Source organism: Pseudopodoces humilis, chromosome 9, assembly GCF_049639895.1.
Source record: "Pseudopodoces humilis isolate 2021_Gansu_Grassland_sample_001 chromosome 9, ASM4963989v1, whole genome shotgun sequence".
In the NCBI taxonomy this organism is placed as follows: domain Eukaryota; kingdom Metazoa; phylum Chordata; class Aves; order Passeriformes; family Paridae; genus Pseudopodoces; species Pseudopodoces humilis.
Genome location: NC_142208.1, coordinates 25,818,863 through 25,836,372, shown reverse-complemented (window position 1 = coordinate 25,836,372; position 17,510 = coordinate 25,818,863). Strand labels below are relative to the sequence as shown.

Sequence of the window (17,510 nt, the reverse complement as noted above, 5' to 3'; positions counted from 1 at the left end):
TTCATCTGAAAAATAAAAAAAATAAAAAAAGATGTTTTTCTAAGCTTTTAAATCTTTCGGTTTCTTTTATGGATGTTGACAGAGGCACACGCTTCCATCTGTATAGAGTGTTACCTGTAAATAAAGCTGTGAATGCAAAACAATTGCCTAGAGATTTGAAGTAAGAAGTGGCTGGCAATTCTGAAATTACCATTTGCAGTAGGCTGTTGACATAAGTTCGCCTGTGTTGTGGCAGGGTACTGGCTGCCTTTCTTGAACAATTTCAAAGCAAGTTTCATGTCTCAGATTTTCTTTGCTCCTGTCTCCTTTTGAAGGATCCCATTTTGAATTCATTGTTGCTGGTATAAGAAGCAGCAGCATTATTTTGTTAATATATTTTTCCTTACTCAGCAGGTCAGATTTAGTCCTTACTATCTTTGCATGTCTTTGTCAGATCAAACTTCACAAAGGGTAGCTTTTGGGGTTTAGGCAGAGAACAGCAGAAATACTGATTTCTGATAAGACTGGGTGGTGAGGTGGGGCAAGGTAACAAAGGGAAGCTGCAGTCCTTGGGCCAGGCTGTGTTCAGCATCCTGCTGTGGATCCCTCACCTGGATGCTGGAGCATCTCTGAAATATTCAGCAACAGAAACAACCAGAACAATATCCTGCTCCTCAGTCCTCTGAGGAAATAGCTCAGTTAGTTTATATGTGCTCCAGAGAGAGATGACCTTATAAAGGGGAAGATCAGTCAGCAGATGAGAACTTGACGTTAATGTTCTAAACACCAAAGGTCACACATGCACACAGGAGGGTGTGTGTTTATTGGAGGAAAGGAGAAATCTATGGACATAAATCATAGGCCAGTTGTTATATGAGCAGGCAGATACGTGCAAAGGCTTCTATAGAGTTCCTAAATAGAAAGACTCAACTTTAATGCAGATTCACGTTTTAGTGCAATTTGTCTTTCATGGATAAACCCCTAAGCTGCTGCTTTCTTGTTTTATTCATGTACTGATTGCAAAATCTGAAATCCCAGAAGCTATAATATGAATGTGGGTATGGTACTTGATTCAGAAATGCTCCAGCCTTCATATTCCACCAAAAAAAGGAGTAAGTATTACAGGTCTTAAATGCTTTTGTGAATTAAGTCACTGTTGCCCTGATAGGAGAGAATCTGCAAATAATGGGTGCCAAGATTTTACTTCAGAACGTCTGGTTTTGGAGTGCTTGGCAAAAGGGAAAATTCATGTTACTGCTTGCAAGTGAAGTTCTATATAGGTCCATTTGTACACGTTACAGATGAGATACAGGAATGTGTTGCACTTTTGAATGCCTGTTACCCAGATACTTGTCCTTTTCTGCAATTTATGGACACCAGCTCTACTGGTTTGGGCTGATTATTTAAATCCCTGGGATACAGGGACAGAATTCGGGCAAGCATGAGCTGCATAATGAACAAAACCTCGGCTGATGATTGATCTTTGTTCCAGCACATGTTAAGAGTAACTCCTACAGGACCACTGGAGTCTTACTTGTTCACTTCTTTTGTTCTTCCCCAAGACATGTAGTCAGTGTTTTTATGGGCAGCCCTCATTGCAGAAATATTTTATTTGCTCTACTGAATGGTGGCTTTTAAAGCAAGAATAAAGCCCATGTGTCCATCCTTTCTGCTAGTCAGTGTCAGAGAAGCTGCTTTGGAATACATTGAGATGAGCCATCTTAACAAAATTAGTCTAAGCTTGGAGTATATGATGAATTGATAACCTTAGTCTCTTGCTGTCTGCTATTTGGCATTTCTGACAAGCATTATCTTCTGTATGCAGAATGTAGCATTTCTTATTGTGCATGTTTAAGATGATTTGGAAAGATGCTGGTTTAATTTTTCCTAATCTAATTTAAATGCAAATTGTAAACACGCACATGATGCTGTGTGTATATAATTAAGTATCATTATATACTACATGAATCATTGAAAAAGCTCTGGAGAGCCATTCTGCTATTTAAAGCATGACTTATATTGAAAAGCTGCCAAGTGACTTGTGGTTTTGTGATTAAGTGTTTGTACTTAAAAGAATCTCTCTTGAATTGTAGGTCAACAGATTACGGGACAACATATGAGAAACTGAATGATAAAGTTGGTCTGAAGACTATTTTGAGCTATTTGTATGTTTGCCCAACAAACAAACGCAAGGTAGGTGACAAGGTGTTGGCTCATTTTAGCTTTATGATGCTGTTTCTGTCCTGGAGATATCTTCTAATTTCCTCAGTATCTGTTACTGCTTAAGCAGCAGAAATCTCTCTGTCACTCTTGCCTTGAAAAAAGTCTGTTACTTTATCAAAATATAACCCAAATTGTACCAACTATACAACTTACCAGTAGTACTTGAGGGAAGGACGGCTGTTAAATGGACATGTACCATGCATGCAATTGTTTGCTTACAATGGATGGTGTTGATTTTGCTTCTGGATGGTGTTGATTTTGTAGTCTGGAAGGAAGAGAGACTCATTAAAATGGCAGAAATGCATCTACAGTGACCAGACTGTATGTAACATTATTTGTCTTTTAAGTGCTCCCAATAGTGAATTGAACAGGATTTGACAAATTCCTGCAGAGAAAATGGCTTCGAAGCCCAGGAGGTTTTAATCATTCAGACACCCTACTGACTAACAAGTTACTATGAATTTATAATGCTGACATATTCATGAAAGGAATCTGGATGCCTTCTTTGAGATATATTTTTGACAAAATTTTTCATTTTCTACTCTTTTTTTTCAGTCCTTATGCATAGTTTGAATCACTACAGGCAAAACTGAATTGCACTGGCAGAAGATGTTAGTAAAGACTCACCTCTAAAGGAGGCTGGGTGTATTTGGGCAGCTCATGGTCACTATAACGCTGTTCTCGCTTTACTGAAACAGTTAGGTGTTCTTTAAGACAGACTGTGAAAGGAAGCTGTCCTAACCAGAGAGGACAATGCTTAGCAGTTTAAATTGCAATTAAATGGCCCCAATTAGTGGAGAGATGTAACCTCGTTGATATTGATATTGACCCTTAAGAAGATATGAAGCTTTTCTCTAGGAGCTGAATAATGAAATTATCAGGTCATTTAAATGTCCTTCAGAAAGCCAAGCAAAGTGCAGGCTGGTACTGAAAAGCCTTCATCACCTCTGGCTGCATCCTGCACCCTCCCACTCCCTGCCTTTCTCTGCCACCCTTGTTTGTGTAGCCATCTGGTGAGCTGGATCCAGGACTGACCTGCCTGAAAACTAATCCCTTTCCAGCTCACAAGCTAAACAGATGAAAGGAAAAACATTTCAGGCAGAAGTATGGAACTGTCTTTTCTGGCAGAAATCTGCTGTAAAGTTGGCCTATACTCAATGTGGTACAGTGCCAGAGGAAAGCTGCAGCACCTGGGATGAGAGGACCTAGGTAATGGTCTAAGATTGAATTTTTCAAAGTTCATTTCAGCAGGAGCAGAGTTGGGTTTGCAGGGAAAACTTTTAGAGGCTCTCCTTATGCTGTTTCTGTAGAACATTGGGTCATTCCACCAATAAGTATTTAATTTTAGACACCCAAATAGTCCCTCGAGGCTAAGAGGGCATGGCATGTGTCCACACTAAGAATACCTCTACAGGGAAAGCAAAAATATTGAAGCTCATGGTCTTTATTATACCTGCTGTGGAATGAAAATCTGAAGGAAACATATTTAAAAATTTTGCCACTAAGGAATAATCTATGGATTCTGAGATGTGATCCCCTCTACTCCCGTGAAATTCTGATAACAGTTTCAGAAACTCTGGTCACATTGAAAGCTGCATCTTGTTTCCCTAATGTGGGTTGGGTGGATAGCTGCAGAAATACTATTAAAATGTAGAACTCAACTACTCTAAACTCCATGAATTTTATAAAACACATACCCTTCATGTGAAGGGTTTATACACTGCTTCAGTTAGTACTGGGCAAATACTAACAGCGAGTTTTCCCTAAATATCACCTGTGTGTGGTGATTTCTCAAACTGCACCTGCTGCCTTCAATGTCCTTTGTTCCAGAAGGCCTTCCTTAGCAGAGAGAAAAGGCTTCTTCAATAGTGGAAAAGAAAATGGTGCATTTTTCATCTTGAAGTTATTGGATGAGAGACCTTGCTACAGCAGTGATCCATAAGGGGGGTCAGCATGCACTTAACTTATGAAGTTGCCTTGTTTTGGGAAAAAAAAATAAATTTTAGCACATATTTAATTTTAAGAGCAGTCCCATTGAAACAGAAGGTGAATTTTGAACTTAGCTGACTCAGGGCTGATTGCTTGTAATGAAAAAAAAGCAAATGGACCATTTATGTAAGTCTTGTCTCTTCTTTGTAAAGCAGAGCAGTTAGCACAGTGAATGCTAGAATGCATGTAATTGGATTTATTAAAATAATTGATAGATTTGTTCATGAATTTCTGATTATTTTCACATTCTGGAAATGAACAAACAACAACATGTGTTGAATAAATTGTTTGTTGTAATTTATTTGCTCTTTTCAATCTAGGAAAAAAATGGGTCTATAAATACCCAGTATTTGCAGAGCTTCCCGCAGCCCATGCATGCCAATTTATTTCTAAAAGCTTTTGACTTTCAATTCTTGTCTTTTTATTGAACAAAATTAAATCCTTTAACCAGACATTGCAGGCAATGTCATATGCTTGGAAAAAAAATGAGAAACAAAGTCAACCATTATTTACAATTTAAACTGACCTATTGCTGTTGCTTGGCATTTTTCTGAATTCTAATAATTTCTGAAGGAAATGACAGAAAGTGGTTACTAACATAGTGATGTATAAGTCTGGGCAAAGAGGAGCGGAAACATCTTTTAGTTTTCTTTCCTTTTGCTGAATTACTGTGCTACCTGGTCGTATGACAGATGACACAGATCAGGGGGAAAAAATGTACCACATGGATCTTGCCAAAGACACAGAGCCTGTCTGAGTATTTGTCAACAAGTCTTCAGAAGAGATATGTGCAATGTGCAATAAATCCCTAGGCTTAGGTATGTCAACACTGGTTTATTTGTTAGGTTTGTGGAGACTTCTGTGATGAGAAAGAAAATTATTTGAATGCTTCTACATGAAGAAATACTGTTTAAGAATAATACTGATGGGTTGCAAACTAAACTAAAATAGAAATCCAAGCTGATACCTTGAAATTCTGTTTTCACAGAAGTGTGTCGTTCATTTTCCTAGAAACTCACATGCACTAAGCTTTACAGTCCTTCTCTATAAAAGCCTTTCAGACAGGTTGTTTTTTACTCATTGCATGGAAAATCATAGGCATACACACATAAAAAGTGAATGGGTCGTGGTGGGGACTCTAAAATTTGTTTAACTGGAGGTTTTCTTTGACTCAGGAAGTGCTGCTGGCTAATTTAGATGCTGTATCCTTGTAGGAAGCACACTGTGTTCTCTGCAAAGAGCCAGTTTGTGCAGCCCAGTCATTCTTTGTACTTTCGAGCCCCTTGTATCTGTGTATCTTCAGTTAATTAACAAATGCTGGGTGATAGTATCTGCCAGTGACTTTTATGCTATTAATAGGACTAGTGCATCAGATATTTCCTGTGGGCTTGAATTTTTGTGGTAGTGTTTATTTGTTTGTTTGTTTGTTTGTTTTATTTTTTCTCTCTGCAGGCCTGCCTTGATTTTTTTTTTCTGCTTTATTCCTCCAACTGTTCAGATTTTAATTGCTGTGTGGAACAGTTGCCTTTTTTTTCCCTCTCTTTAAAGATGAATGGATTACAGATGCCTTCCTCTTCCTTGATACTCATTGCTTGTGTTTATCACCTTTATCACAGTCTGTTAAGCATTGTCCTGTTAAGTATGTAGCACCAAGATATTTATTGTAAATAAAATTGCATGGGTTTCAGTGCTGGCTAGATCCCTAACTACTTCAAATTTATTTATATTAATGAGTTTTAAATGAAAGGAAATTAAAGGAATGGCAGCTTAGCCTACTGTTCTTTCTAGCATTGGCTGGTGATTCTGCACAGAAGTTTCTATTAGTCAAGACAGTAGAAAATTTACTTAGTAGCTGAAATAGGAATGCTTGATTGCTGCTTTCTATCCTGTGGTATTAGGCGAGTTCATTTGCTTTAGGGAAGTTCTCTTTCTGAAATGTAAACTGCCCTCTTGTATAAAGGGTCAGACCTAGAGCTGTGTGCTTTACCTTTGTACCCACTCTTCTGAGCTGGGGAAATGTCCATGGAGGTGAACAGTTCCACCTGGCATTGCTGATTCTCAGGAGTCTGCTTATCTTCAGTTGCTAAAATCAATTTGGGAACACTTCTAAAAATTCTCACTCTGACCTGCCTCACTGTGGAAACCTCCAGAACTCTGAGGGCAGGTCTTGATATTTTCAATTTTTTCAGGAAAAAACAGTTATTTCCGGTGGTGTCTTCCTTGCAGCCTCTGTAAATCATAGTGTGAAGGCTGTCAGTTTGTACTGGGGGGGTTGGAGCTCAGCAGAGCTCTCAGCACTCCTCACTGTGGACCAAGTCAATCCCATGGCCATCAAGGGATGGCATCCTTAGCAAATTAGGCACAGTGGGAACCCAGCCTCTGTCAGTCATGCCAATAGCACGGTGCGTGATTGCAGTCCACTCTTGCTGAGATAAAAGCAATTATTTTCTTGCTCTCCTCTTTTCATTTGGAAGGAAAAGTCCTTGTTAGCTGCAGGCTGTGAGTCCAGCCTTCAAAGAGACACTCAGACCAAAAAGGCATGTGTGAATGGTTGGAATTGTTTTGGGTTTTGTGGTAGTTTTTAAAATATTTTAAAAAACCATATTTTAAATGTTGTAGTGGACAGGAGATTTCAAGGAGATGTTTAGTGAGAATGTTTTTGTACCTTTTAAAGGGAGGAGCCACCGTGTCCTGCAGCATTTTGGAGATCAAAACATAAATTTGTTCAAATGGAAACTTCTTTTTGGATTAAATGCTGTAAAACATAGGATGGTGCATGAAATGTCTCCTATGCTATGACCACAAGTAATGGTTCTTTTTAGCCTCATAATTTGCTTCAGAGAGAGTATTTTGGAAGGAGAGAGTTGAGAGAATATGGTGTAGGATTTATCTCCTGTTTTCACTTACCTGATAGGCAGTTTGGGTTAGATAGTATTACACAAGCCTTTTATCCAGTGGTCTTCCAGTGGAAGAACCTAGGGATTCTTCTTCACTTCTGTTTTTTCTCTAAATACAGTGGCCTAAATCTGTTTCATTCAGCAGCTTGAGCTGAATATTCAACCTCACCAGAAAAGGGTTGAAATCCTGAACCTACAAGAGATTATCTTGGACCGCAGGGGTGTTTCAGTGGATAACACTGTACACATGAAAACAGTTCACTACCCATGGCAAGAGGGATGTCTCACACTGAGAATTAAGAAGTCTTTAATTTTCTGCAGTTCAGCAATAATGATGGATTAAGTCGACTGCTTTACAAGCCTCTGGTGGTGGTAACTGGAAAATCTGATAATCTTGGGATGTCCTTGGGTTAATGCAATTACAGTTTTCACTTTCGCCTGTAATACCTTTAGATTCAAGAGTAATTCTAGCTGTGAACCAGATAAACAAGTATAGACTTGATTTCCATTTCAGAAGACTGTCTTTTCTGCCTCCCATCTCACATGCAAACAAGAATAATTTTTTGCTACTTTAGAATGGTGGATTTTTGCTCACAACTGTTGGATATAATCTGGCAGTTGGGTAGTTTCTCTGGAGTCAGTGAAGATGTGTCACTGTAGAGCTGGTGCTGTCTTTAATACTGAGTTCATGGGGAAACAAATAATTAACAATCATTTCATCCATATTAACAAACTGAGCAGGTCTGTATTAACAAAGGCAGAGCCTAATTTTTCAGAGTGAATATTTTTACTTTTGAAATGTCTGGCAGCATCTGCTACCAAACTTTCTGATTCATGGCTGCAGTACATGACAGCTCTCACAACAGCCATTACACACAAAGCCCCTGCCATTACTCTACATCCATATCTCTTCTTGGATATGAAGTGAAATCAAAGCCCATTTATTCCACTTCTGCTCTTGTAAGCCTATCAAAAATAGTGGCAGCTTTGACATTTCCTCACTCAAAGTAGCACTACAGTATTCCTTTGTATCTCACAGAAGTCTCCAAGGGCACGCTGGGTGTTGAAACTAATGATGGGAAGGTGTAAGCCACAAAATTCATCTTTAGAGTTTCAAAAGTGTTCTTTCCCTTCTGAGTCTGTTTCCTGTTTTCTACAAACTGGACAATTAAAATTTATGCAAGATAATCTCTTGTTGAATGTCCTTCAATTCTTTTATCCCTTTTTAATTCCTCTGTGACTTACCAAATACTCTGGAACAGATGATAACCCTTTTGGCCAGGAAGGAGATATGCCAGCAGCTTAGAAAGCACATGAGCAATAGTTAGTTGCAGGCTGTGTACAGCTGGGATTGATGGCAGAGCAAGAACAGACCTGTCTTCATTTCAAAGTTGTAGGTCCATCCTTTTCCATAAGTAAGACAGGCTATTTAAACCAGGAAGAAAGCCAGGTGCCATAATACTGATTTTTTTTTTCTATGAAAAACTGGTCCCAAGCATTTGAAAATAAGTTTGTTCAGTGTCCCATAAAGTTGGGCTAAAAATATGTGCAGCAGGGTTTTTTTAAGTTGCCTTCTGGGTTTTGAGGTATTAAAGATACATAACTAAATCTCTTTTATCTCCTTTCCCTGTTGTGTTGTGGTAGGAACATACTTTTTTGGTCGTGAAATTTGGAAGTTGTGTTCATACTATATATCTTCAGAAGTTCACCTTCAAGGGAAAAAGAACATAATACTGTGACATAACTGTTTTGTGGCACCTTGGAAATGATAATGTAAAAAAACCCAAATATTGTTTGAATATTGACCACTCAACCCTCTCTTGCTAGGCCTGCAGCAAAGTACTGCTAATTAGCAGAAGGTGTAATCTGTAGGGCACATCTGCCAGCAGATTGTAAGTGCTCACTCTTTCTGCAGCCTGGATAGGTTGTTACACAGAAATGAATGATGAAATGTCAGGATACTCCAAGGTTTTGCCTTCTTTCTAGCTGTGCTTGGAGTACAGGGAGAAGAAAGTGAAGAAAATAAACAAGAAAAATATTCTTGGTTATTAAACTTCTGTCTGGTAAGTGCTAGTAAATGCAGAGGAAGGGTAGTGATGGGAAAGATTAATGGATGTAATAAGTAAGCCATCTACTGCTAAGAAAACGTGGAGTTTGACTTGTATGCAAATAGCATGAAAACTATAGACCAACATGTGATGACTCATATATCAAATTGAGAGTAAGAGGTCCTTGAGGAAGCAGCCAAACTTTGTGGAGAAAATGGGAATAATTAAGTGTCTGGTATGAAAAAGATATTGCAAAAACTGTGAATGACTTTTTCCTTTTGGTGCTACTAAGTGAAAGGCTTAGGTTTCTTGTTGCAGGGACAAAGAGATTTTCCAGAGCCAGAATAATAATGATAAAAATAATAAAAAAAGCATCAAATTTAACACAAAACAGAGAATTTGAAGGTAAAAACTTACTGAAAATAAGGCACTGTAATGTGAATCTTTTCTGTTGTGTCTTTTGAGTCCCATCCCTCCACCTATTTCTCAGTAGCAGTCAGAAAAGGAATTAAAACATTTAGGAAGTGCATATAACTTGGGGAGCAAGGAAAATACAATGCTTTTATCACACAGCTTTGAGAGTGATGGCATAGGGAGGCTGTGGGTGGGCATACACAGAATAATTCATTCTCTCTCTCTCTTTACCACAACGCGGCTTTCAGGTGGGCGTGGGTCTCCCACAAATTTGCACAAACAGTTTTTCTGTGGAGGAATCTTTTCTACCATGTTCAGAAGCAGTGAATTGTGGTCAGTGTTTCTGTAAAGGTGAATGTTTTAGGGATAAGGGAGAACAAAGGAGAGAAAGCCGTTGAGGAAGCAGAGCAGTGATAATTGCAATTGTTGGAGGCAGTGTTGAGGTTGACATTTACCAAGTAAACCAAAATTCTTTCATAAAGATCTATCAGAGTTCTTGCTCTGATGTATTCTGATTCAATGGATTGAGCCCTGGACCGCTGTTTCCTAATCATTTTCTTCATGGATAGGGGAGTGAAATCAGACTGGAGTGAATGTTCAGGGCACTTGTACCTTCAAAGTGTTTCTGTGCACATTTGCTATGAACGTGTGAGGATTTGAGAGAGATACTTGGTAGTAAATTTTGAGTGTGGCCAACTGTTACCATAAATCCGTGAGCCAGCACACTTTTGTTGCTTTTTCTTAAAATGACATTGCAGTTAAAAAGCTGGTGAAATATTTTCAAAAGATAATGTTTTACAGAAACATTTAAATTAGCGCAGTGTTTGACAAGCAAAAATCAAATTTGCAGTTTTCTATTGCATATAGAATATTATGAATAATGGATTTTGTTATTTAGAGAAAGAAAAAAAATTATATTGATTGAAAGCACTTATTCCTAGTCAAAACACTATTTATTTTCTGCTGAGGTCATCTAAGACTTTGCTGTTTTGAAGAGATTGATGTTAGAATAACAATGTTTCGGGTGTGAAAAGCTAAAGCCATTTTGGTTTGAAATGTTTCCTTTTAAGATTCTTTAGATATTTACCAAGATAAATTCTACTGAAAACAATGGAACATAATAATGGCACTTAAATTACATTTTTAATCATTTTGCTGATTCTGTTGTTAAAAGTCTGCTCTGAACAGTCTCAGTGCAAAACACTGAATTCTCCACTGCACAAAGGCATCTCTTTGCATAAATATAAAATCTCTTCAGTCTCCAGTCCCATGTACCTAATTCCTTCATTAGAGGTAATAAGGAGAATTAGAAGGGAACTGTGATCTGGTCCTTGCATTACAAATTCTCTGTGTGCAGGCATTTCTCAGGGTTTTGTTTCTCTTGTGGAGTGATGAGATGCTTTTGTGTTTGTTCAGTATCTTTTTCCACACAGATCAAAGACAGACAGAAAGCTGTGGAGTATGTTCTCCATGGAACTGCACAGTTACCAACAAAACCTCAATTTGTGATACCTGATCTTAATGCAGAATTAGAGGATGTATGTTCATCAGATACGGTTAAAAAGAAAATCGCCTTCCCCTGGTTTAAGCCTCCTTTGTACATCAAATTGCAGAGAGTTTGAATATTATTTTTCTGTGTTATTTTTTTTGAAACAGAGTATGTTTTAGAGGATTTAGCCTTATGTGTATGGTCTGGTTGCTGGTCTCTGTTTCCTCCTAGGCAATTTCTGTGAACTCTTCTCTTGAGCATGCTGTGTGCTCTGGATGTAGCTTTCTGGTGAAGACAACCCATTAGAAGTAATTCCTTAATAATAAGCATGGCAATGGGCTTACAGCTGTTCCTGGACATTATGCAGCCCTGAAAACACAAAATCACATTATTGTGACTCACCCTTCTGCGTCAAGACCAAGATTCTTCTGTCCTATTTATAAGTTAAGAATTTATAAGAAGAGATTTTTTTCCTCTCTCTGTTTGAACAGCATCTGTTCCTTTGGGTTCTGGTGTACAACTTGTCTTCCATTTATCACTATTACTAATGGTAAATAATCAATGTAATAGCATAGCAAATCTGAATGACAGCAGTTTGTGCTTAGCTCTTGGCAGTGAAGGGAGAAACACAAACACATCCATATGTCCTCCCTAATGCCATGTTACTCAGCTCCCAGAAAGTAAAGAACAATTGCAGATGAACCCAGGTAGTATCAACTGGGGAAGAAAGTGTGAGAGTTTCTCTGTGTCTCTGCTTCTACTTGAGACCTTGGCTCATTTTATGTTTTGGTTTTTTTTGTTAATAGGTAGTTCAGGAGAAATATTGTCAGTCCTAGTTTATGAATGAGATCAAATCTATGTTTTTCTAAGGTCAAAAAACAATCAGCTGCAGAGAGAAACTGAACACAGGATTTTGGTTGAAGTCCTAGCCACAGAATCATCTTTTCTCCTAATTCTTGTGATTCTGGAAGGTCACAATCTTCCAGATCTCCTTTTATACCATTTCTTTCTGAGACGGAATCACAAACTGCAGTTCACCTCTGCAAGTTTGTGCCCTTCATTTGTATTGCTTAAAGATATAAACAAAGAAGGGAAAGCATCAATCATTTGAGCCCGTTTGGCAGAGTAGCACTAGGTTATCATGGAGAGATAGAGGAAGCTTAATTCAGTCATTCAGTGATTCAGTGTAGCAGTGGCAAATCATTGCTGCTCCAGACCCCTGTGTGCCTAACACCAGTGGCTTGGCAATATTCCTTTTTAAACTCAAATACATTTCTCTAATGAAAATATGTTTTGACATTTCAAACCTTGGAGCTGAGAGCTGTCTCCCAAGTCATGCTCCTTGTTCAAGTGTTTCACTGTTCTCTTTCTGTACTACCTCTACCAGCTAAACTTTTCCATGTGTTCCAGGGTGCCAAACCTTTCCTGTTGCTGTTGTTTCAAGTGTGTTGCTGCCATTTGCAAGCTCTCACAGGAGCTTTCAGTCATTCACCACCAAAGACTCCTGTTCTATCCTGACCTTCCCCCCTTGGGCACCAATTAAAATCTATTACTTTTTTCCCATCATACTTGCTGTAATTGGAGCTCTGGCTCTTTGCCTGGTAGAACTCATTGGGTTTTCCTTTCCTTTTCATTATTAAACTTGGCTAAAGATGGCAGGAGTGAAATTTCCAAACCAAAAATACATATATACACACACCTTGGGGACAACAACAACATTTTAATGAGACTTTTAATTTAATCTCTCTTTCACTTGTCATCAGGAGTATAAGAAAAATCCAGGTGAAAGGATAGATATGTTTCATATGATGATATTGCTTACTTCCTTCCTCTTTGTTCTCTTCCTTCAGCTAATGTGCCCCAATGATTTTACAGAAAAGGTTTTCCTGCAACTGTAGGACAAACAGGCTGTGAGCCTTGCTAGTAAAAACAATGTGCTCTGAAAGTTGAGGGGAGCAAGAGCTGTGTGCCTGACAACTCTCTTGAGCCTCCTTGTATGCCAGTACCTGGATAGGTGTACCTTTCTTCCTAGAGTATGACTGCAGCTCACGTCTTTAAATAAACAGTAAAGGAGCATCAATTAAAGCATTTTTCTCTCCTGGTAGTTGATAATGCTCAAGCAATCTGTCTTGACTGGCTAGCAGCAAGTGCTCTGCTTGTCACAGCCTGCTTCTTTAGAACCACTAAAATCACGCTATCTACAGCTGCTGTTATGTAAGTGTGGCTGCCACCTCAGTGTCTTTCAAGAGTGAATTTAAGCCTACCCTGAAGGTGAGATTTGCAAACATGCCAAGTCTGTGCTAAAAGGAAATTCAGGGAGAAAAAAAAAACCCCACACTTCTTTGGGTTTTGGGATTCCCTTGCTTTCAGTGAGGATAATCTAAGCTAAAAGTATGTGATTGATACTCACCAAATGGTTGATGTGGATCAGAGAAATCAGACATGAAGTGGCTCTTGGAGGGTGTTTCTGGTATTTGCAACCAGGCAGGACCCGCAGGCATTCTGAGTTTAGTTGGTTTTTCCACCATTTGGACAACAGATGTACCGTAACGAGTTTGCATGTTCAGCTTTGTGGAGCTAAGTCAGGAGGAATTGAAGTTTAGATGATTTCTTTATCTAGGTCCCTGAAGGCGCTGCAGCTACAGCCAAATCTGTATATAGCTTTATTTTGCTAGGGCACCTCCATGGCAAAACCCCCCATGGGCTGATGAGGAGGATCCAGTGGGAATAAAGCTTAGCCTTGCAGTCTGGCTCTGTTGTAGCTGACCCTACAAGTGACAGGCTGGCACAGCCCAGGCTGTCCCTCAGCAAATTCAGCTACCACCCAGAGGGGCACAGCCTGCAGTACAGGTTATAGCAGCCTGTCAGAACTTGGAGTGCTTTCCATGTGTGACTGCAACCTGTGTCACTGCAGCTCCACACATGTCAGTACTCAAGTTACTGAGTTCTTCTCATACCCGTGGGAGTGGAGAGGTGACTTTTACAAATGTGAAAAAAATTAATAGTCTCTAACTTTTGATTTCTTTGCCTGTTTTCTCATTTAATGCATAACTTTGAAAAAGCTGCATTGAAGGTTTGCACTTGGAAGTGGTAGCTCCTGACTTCTGCAAAACAGAAATGTGTTTCACTGAGAAAATCTGAGATTCTTGGGGTGATGTGCTGTGTAAATGCAAACAGTTTTTATTAATAGTCAATTCATGTGTATAATAAAAAGTATGTCCTCACTGTCAAGAAGGTTAATATTGTTCAGTATATCTGCATTACAGCTATACTAAAGCTGTGTGTATTTGTTCTGTTTGGAATTACATGAATAGGTGCTACATTATACTGTACACACTTGTGTATTGCTGTGTGAGAGATATGTGATCTCTACCACTTGAGATGGAAAAAACATGTCTTTCAGTAAAAAGATATTTCCTAGGCTTGCTGCACCGATATTTAATGAAATTGTCAATAAGTGAAGTAGACTCATCAAAAAAAAAAAAACAGCATTATTTTTGTTGGGGTGGGGGAGAGTTTAAAACTGAAAATCAAAACCCTCTCTCTCTCAAAGTTTGCTGGCTTTCAAAATCCAAGCAGGATTTTGGAAAGGCTGTTCTCTCCTTAAAATGCAAAACCTCAGAAAAAATAAATGCCTCATCCTTCTGAAAAATCCATCCCTAAATGTCATAAAATATTACTTGGTAATCTGTCAAATCATTCACACTGAAGGCTGCTGTGGTCCAGCTTGAGTTTAATCTGAAGTGAAATGAGTCCACACTTTCCTTCCTTCTGGTCAGACTTTGATCCCAGGTGTGTTCTCTGCCGGGGTTCTGCACAGGCTGTGTTAATGGTGTGATGGAAGGAGTGATTTTCACAGGCAGGTACCCAACTCTCAGCCAGTACATTCAGTGAATATTCTTTAAATGAAAGTCTCCTTCTTCATGTGTTTCAGTCCAGAAAAAAATATTCCACCTCACTGATTTGTGGAGAGTAGGAAAGATAAGGTTTTCTCCTCTTTGAGTACATGGAGGGGCTCTGCAAACAAATACAAATACAAAAACACCTGGTAGCCTGTCTCAGTTGGCATAAGCTAACATTTCTAAGAAACAGTGAAATAAACGAAAAAAACAACTCCATTTCTTTTCTCTATTGTACCTGAAATATATCTTCTTCTAGGTCACAATGCATTTGGGTCTCTTTAACAGTGAAACTGCAAAAGTATTTGTGTGGAAAGTAAGAAGGAAATCATCTCTTTCTGAAGCTGCAGGGAAAATTTAGGCAGAGAGAATGTAATTAGCCAACCTAAAAAATGCCTGAGAGAACAGAAATTGCCAGCATTATTCCTGCACAGAGTTTTGAGAACTTTAATAAATGCAAGTGATCAGCACAGTAGTTTTAAGTATAGTCTGGAGTTCTGCAGCAAAAAAACACAGCAAGCAGACCAAATAACTACAGCAAAATTAGAGGTACTTTTTTCAAGGGGACACTTAACTAACTTATATTAATATTTGTCATAAATGTGTAATCCACAGCAAGGATATTTGGAAAGGGTAAGTATATTTTATGGTCATTTAAAAGGAAATTTACTTACACTTCAGTGTTCAGTTAGTAAAAACATTTATTGACTCTTAAAAGCTGCATTTAGATAGGAATTTGCATATTTAAGAGAAACTACTTTCATGTGGCCACCAATGTTTTCGATTCAAGAACATAAAGGAAGGGAAGGCTTCATCTCTGCAACCCCACCACCCTGGGGTGACATTGCTTCTTGCAGTGTTGAGAGTATGCCCATTTAAAACCTGTTGCATGTCTCTGAAACATGCCTGCTCTGTGTAGTAGCATAAATTAAAATAGCTGCAATAAATGATAGCAAAGCAGAAAGGAATAAGAAACCCAGAAGTTTTCTATGTAATAAAATCTGATTATTAGATTGTAGCCTTGTTAAGCTGCGTAAAAATCAGAATAGTTAATATGTTTTGCTCTGATTTTAATTGTGATTATAGTTGGAGTAATTTGAAAAATAAATGTATGATTATCATGTTAAACAAGACTTTTTTACCCTTCCTAAATTGCAGCTACTAATGTATTACATTATTGCAGTCTTTGGTGAAAACAAGATCCATTATAAATTAAAAATACGGATGTACAGAGAAGACTACTAAGTGAATTAGAAGGAAAACTTGGGAAAAAAAGAATCCAAGCCTGTCTTGGGAATGGTTTACAAGCTTTTAAATGCAAATTTATCAAAGCTTTTTGTAAGTCATGGATCTCATTTTTAATCGGTATTCCACTATTTAAAAATCAGCCACACAGGCTCTCACTTGGTTAACATTCATTTTACTAGTCTCAGATCTTGATCCAAAATCCACTGAAGTCAATAAAAAGACTCATTTTGAATGCAAAATTAAATTATTCTTCTTAGTATGTCAGAAGAGCTTCCTCTCGCAGTATCCCACCATTGCCACGTGGAAAACCAGAATAAAATATTTGGCAAGAAAGTAAAAGTTTCTTTCTGAGCCTGTGGATGAGCCTGAGCTCACAGGCAATATACTGGATTTCAGATCTTCTAATATATCATATCAGTGTTAGAACCTGCAAACCTTTCAGGTATTACAGAGGTTTACTCTGATAAATATAATTTTTTGTATTTCATACATATTTTTACTCAAGCCCTATATATAAGCCCACATAATTAACATTTATTGGTTTCATATGCTACTCAGAGCTCAGTAGGGTTTCCCTACATACACTATTGGTGTATGTTCTACTGTATTCAAGATAATCAAATGAAGTTGATACAAAATCCTACTGGTAATTTTGTAGACAGCTATGTACACTCATTGGGAAACCAATACTTCAAGACACTCAAGACAAAAAAGGTCTAAAAACATTAAATAATGTGTCTATATCTGTACAAGCATTGTTAAAATGGGAATCTGAATCCCAGTGTAAATCCTAGCTAGCATTTTTATTCCTGTGAATTTGACAGTACTTCTTCCTCAGAAGGTTCCAAACTTAGTTAAAATGCTGCTGACAACATGTACACTTGCTAAATCAGTGGAAGGTCAACAGAATATACAAGATTTATAGAGGCCAAACAAAGCAGAGCATCACTTGTGCTAAGGTTGAATCACATGTGACTGTGATTCCTGGTACTTAATTTTTCAATCATTAAAAATGATAAATCATCCTTTATCAAACCCAGCTGGAGGGAGTATTTATGAATGATGCCTTTAAACAGTTCATGACATGACTTGCAACAATGGTAACATGAGTTTTTAACATCAGTAATTTAGCCAGTGCAATCTTGAGATGTGAGTGGAGTGTGATACTGATGGAAACACACGTGTGTGTAATCATACATATTACAGACAGAGACAGGCCAAAGAAGGAAGGGTGGACTTGTAGATGCTGATGACCAGCTGTCCCAGCCCGTGGAGCATTCATCCCACAGACAGTGCACAACAGAGGACAGGGAAGCTCTGAGAT

At 38.3% G+C, this 17,510-nt stretch overlaps 1 protein-coding gene across 3 annotated transcripts in view; it reads left to right on the top strand.

The window, feature by feature from the left end:
• LOC102104334 (VPS10 domain-containing receptor SorCS1) overlaps positions 1-17,510 on the top strand; it is a 261,124-nt gene that overhangs the window by 114,783 nt on the left and 128,831 nt on the right. For all 3 annotated transcript variants that reach the window (XM_005520882.3, XM_088059513.1, XM_088059512.1), the window contains one exon: positions 2,073-2,172. In XM_005520882.3, coding sequence (XP_005520939.2) covers positions 2,073-2,172 — 100 coding nt within the window. The remainder of the gene's footprint in view (positions 1-2,072; positions 2,173-17,510) is intronic.